We start from the raw sequence: 3,855 nt of genomic DNA, 5'->3' as shown, positions 1-3,855 counted from the left end.
AATATTATAAATAAATTAAATTATAAAAAGAAGAAGAAATGCATCCCAGCTATAACTTGAAAGAAATGAATTAATTCACTTATTATGGGCTTAAAACAAGTAAACAACAGGGCCATCTCTCAAGGTACAAGATGCTTTAGTCAGCAGAATCATCCATAGAAAGGTGAAAATGGCTGTGAAGGTTTCAAGACATCATAGATAGTGGATTCCTCCATTCCCCATCAGAAATAATTCCTCTACTTGTTCGGAGAATAAGATTCTAAACTTTTCTTTGAGAGGAATATGTCTGCACAGGAGAAAGTCTATGGTGAATCTATTCTCGTACCCATTCTAAGGTGTTAGTGTTTCAGAAACTACAATAATGCATAGGAATTTAACTGCTTAGCGTCAGGGTCTGATAATATAAATATAACCTGCAAGCAAGGGTCCACAGGGTTTAAAACTGCAAGAACAAAATATCTTTTTGAGTCACTGTGAAGACTGGATTGACGTAGCTTGTGTTGTCCCTATCCAAGATTCCATACCTTACCTGACCAGTTCCTAAAGCACCTCCTCATTTCCATATAAGACTTCCTTGAGCACAGCTTTGGAGTGTGGAGAACGGTGTAGACAAAAGCTCTATAAAAGTTTTCTCTGATCAAGTATCAAGACACGTTAGAATTCAAAGGGTGACAGCAGACTGCACCAAGCAATTTCAAATCCATTACAGGTACATAAAAACTATTTATAATTTGTCATGATACTTCAATTCCTCATAATGTGGAACTTACTTTGTAATTTTCAAATTAAAGACAGCAACATGTATCATCACCACCGTCAAGGAAAGAGCATGCACCCTTCCACAAATATGTTGATGCCACCTGAAAGGCATTTGTTCATGCAAGGTGAGAATGGCCATGGTGATTCAGGACTAGTCCTTTCAACTGATGCCAAGCCAAGATTGAAGTGGACACAAGACCTCCATGAGCGGTTTGTAGAAGCAGTTAACCAGCTTGGTGGAGCAGACAGTTAGTATATACAAACATGTCAATTTTAAAAAGAATCAGAAAAATTGCAGTTTGTTCAGCTAATTAAATTCAGCACTTCTTACTGCAGAAGCTACTCCAAAGTCAGTTTTGAAGCAAATGGGAATTCAAGGATTAACCTTATACCACTTAAAGAGTCACCTTCAGGTACATTCTCAATCACCCCCAATTTCAGCCTTGATTAGTTTACAAAAACTTGAGCTAGTAATTAATTCAACTTTTCCAAGCAAACAAGGATCATGACTAAATGAATGATTTTCACTGTCTAGGGTATTAACGCCTTTGTTGTAATTCCTAAAGCCTCCTTTGATTTGTTTTCATGTAATAGTTGATGGTATAACTGCTAGAAGATACTTCTATGTGATAACAATAAAGCAAACTAACATTTTGTGCTTGAACTGACAGAAATACAGACTTAGTAAGAATCTCCATGGACATGCAAATAGCAGTTCCAATAAAGCAAGTAAGTAATCCAAGAACTTGAGTAAAACATATATATGCAGACAGATTTTAATGAGAAAATATGAAACGATTCAGTGAGTTCAGGAATGGATGCAGCAACCGGATCAGACAAGATACCTGAGGCAAATGGTAATCATATAAACAGTGCAAACATCGGACCCCTAGCAAATACGTAAGCATGTTAAATAAATGAGAGCTTATTTTGTTATCCAATTCATTTCTCATTTCAACTGATGTTGATCTGACCATGTGTTATCTTGTACCTAGAAACCTACCCATAAGCGAAGCTATACAAATACAAATTGAAGTTCAGAGAAGGCTACATGAGCAGCTTGAGGTAAAAGATTGTTTAAGAATTATTTATTTCTCTAAAATAAGGGAAATTTGGTTTAATTTGGGTACAAAATTAGCACCAAATGAAAATTTTCATTTCATATATAGAATATCGAACTGTTTCAGTAATAAGCAACTTGGTTCCCCTCAAAACCTAGTCAATGTTGTAAAAAATTTGGTCTGCATATCTAGTTCAAGAGTCAATAAGGGATTCTTCTTAGATGCATTTAAATGATATCTACCTGGAATGACTTAGGTACAGCGACATTTACAGCTTAGGATAGAGGCCCAAGGAAAATACTTACAGGCAGTGCTTGAGAAAGCACAAGAGACTCTTGGAAGACAGGACTTGGGAAAAATGGGACTGGAGGCAGCCAAGGCTCAGCTATCAGAATTAGTATCCAAAGTATCCAACCAATGTCTAAACTCAGCGTTTTCAGGGATAAAAGAACTTCCAGGCTTCTGTCAGCAACAAGCACAAGCAACACAGCCAACAGATTGTTCATTGGACAGCTGCTTGACGTCCAGTGAAGGTTCTTTGAGGGACCATGAGATGCGTAATAGCCAGATGGGCTTGAGATCTTTGAACTTTGGAGCACATATGGAGTCAACAGATCTCTACAATGAGACCAGGCTAAAACAGACTGAATTCAGATGGTGTGACGACATTTGGGAAAACAGGAAGTACCTGTCCAAAATGGATGAAGAAACAAAGAATAATGGCTTATCGGTGAGCACTGGACTTCAAGGAGGAAAATGGAATGGCAACAGCAATTATTCAGACAGAAGATTTACTGGAACAGATGCAGACGTCAAACTATTTGCTCAGGCTGTTGATAGAAGTGATACATCTAAACCAGAGAAGCAGAAGACATCACAAGAATATAAACTGCCTTATTTTGGCCCAAAATTGGACCTAAACACAGATGACAAAACAGATGTTGCTTCGAGCTGCAAGCAACTTGACTTAAATGGATTCAGTTGGAACTGAGCAACCTTGTGCCTACAAAGTATCGGAAGGAGTTGAGTTAGCATATCCCAGGTACTTCAATTTGGGATTTCCTGTCTCAGAAAAGCTTGATTTGGTAAATCAAGCCTACTCTTCTCAACTGAGAGGAAGACAATAATGTATAACAGAAGCCCTTATGCTCTAGAGTATAGCCATTAACACTATTAGATTGGTGGTGTAAATTTATAGTCAATAATTAATTTTAGTTAAAAAGTTGTTCATGATGAAAACTCATTGAAGTTGGGTAAAAGGTATAAATCTACATCCATCAATTATATGTCAGTCAAATGACTTGTGAATTCACAACTTTGGAAATAGGAAACATTTTGAATGAAAAGCTAGGGTATGTGTAGCATAATGATATTCCAGAACCATTTCACTCTATATTAATGAAATTTCTCTCCAAGTGGCAAGTATAGACTTCTTTGAAATGAAACTGTCCTAATAACCTTCGTAAAAAAAATATATGGCGGGAGAACACAGTTAAACTCGAAGACTTATATTTTCAGGTAAGAAATCCATTTATGTAATTTTAACGTTTCAATCTTTCTTCTTATATCCAAAGCTTAAAACATCTCGAGGCACAAAATTTACCCCTTCACTTGCCTCCAGCCAAAATACTAATATCTACAGAGTGAATTTATGCTTGCTCTAGTCATCAAAGAAATTGGTTGAATGCATACCGGTATTCCAATAACTCCAGTCCTCGTGTCTTAAACTGGGCAAATTCATATGCCATTTTACTGGAAACATAGTGCATTCAGCTAAGCAAAATTTCATCCTCCATAATGCTGATAGCTATCTGTGACTTGCCACCAGCAGCTTTAAACGCTTCCTGGAAACATTCTTCTTTTGTTGATAATTAATGCATCAATAAACTCCAACTGCAAATCCATTCACCAAGGTACAAGTATGCTAGCAGTCTCTGAACTATATATATTCAATTATATGTGTGCTCTCTAACTTGAGAAACATACTGCCAAATAAAGCCAAAGCAACTTGATATTCGGAGGCCAATGAAACTTA

At 36.8% G+C, this 3,855-nt stretch overlaps 1 protein-coding gene across 2 annotated transcripts; it reads left to right on the top strand.

The window, feature by feature from the left end:
- The first annotated feature begins 577 nt into the window (after positions 1-577).
- On the top strand, positions 578-3,059 carry LOC109181939 (myb-related protein 1-like). 2 transcript variants are annotated; one of them, XM_019331919.1, is made up of 7 exons: positions 578-709; positions 792-1,007; positions 1,096-1,172; positions 1,431-1,488; positions 1,563-1,659; positions 1,755-1,824; positions 2,077-3,059. In XM_019331919.1, the coding sequence occupies exons 2-7, from the start codon at positions 800-802 to the stop codon at positions 2,809-2,811; spliced, it is 1,245 nt and encodes a 414-aa protein (XP_019187464.1). In that variant the 5' UTR covers positions 578-709; positions 792-799; the 3' UTR covers positions 2,812-3,059. The 2 variants fall into 2 exon arrangements, with proteins under 2 accessions (XP_019187464.1, XP_019187463.1); XM_019331918.1 differs by lacking the exon at positions 578-709 and having other exon boundaries at positions 775-1,007; positions 1,572-1,659.
- Positions 3,060-3,855: the final 796 nt, after the last annotated feature.

Source organism: Ipomoea nil, unplaced genomic scaffold, assembly GCF_001879475.1.
Source record: "Ipomoea nil cultivar Tokyo-kokei standard unplaced genomic scaffold, Asagao_1.1 scaffold1043, whole genome shotgun sequence".
Taxonomy (NCBI): Eukaryota; Viridiplantae; Streptophyta; class Magnoliopsida; order Solanales; family Convolvulaceae; genus Ipomoea; species Ipomoea nil.
The sequence above is the reverse complement of the archived record's forward strand: the minus strand, read 5'-3'. Positions and strand labels throughout refer to the sequence as shown.

Excerpts from the sequence above, each read along its gene's own strand:
- LOC109181939 (XM_019331919.1), top strand. The coding sequence starts at position 800 with ATGTATCATCACCACCGTCAAGGAAAGAGCATGCACCCTTCCACAAAT. Across the intron at positions 1,660-1,754 it reads ATCGGACCCCTAGCAAATAC|AAACCTACCCATAAGCGAAG; the intron begins GTAAGCATGTTA and ends TCTTGTACCTAG. Across the intron at positions 1,825-2,076 it reads GGCTACATGAGCAGCTTGAG|GTACAGCGACATTTACAGCT; the intron begins GTAAAAGATTGT and ends GGAATGACTTAG.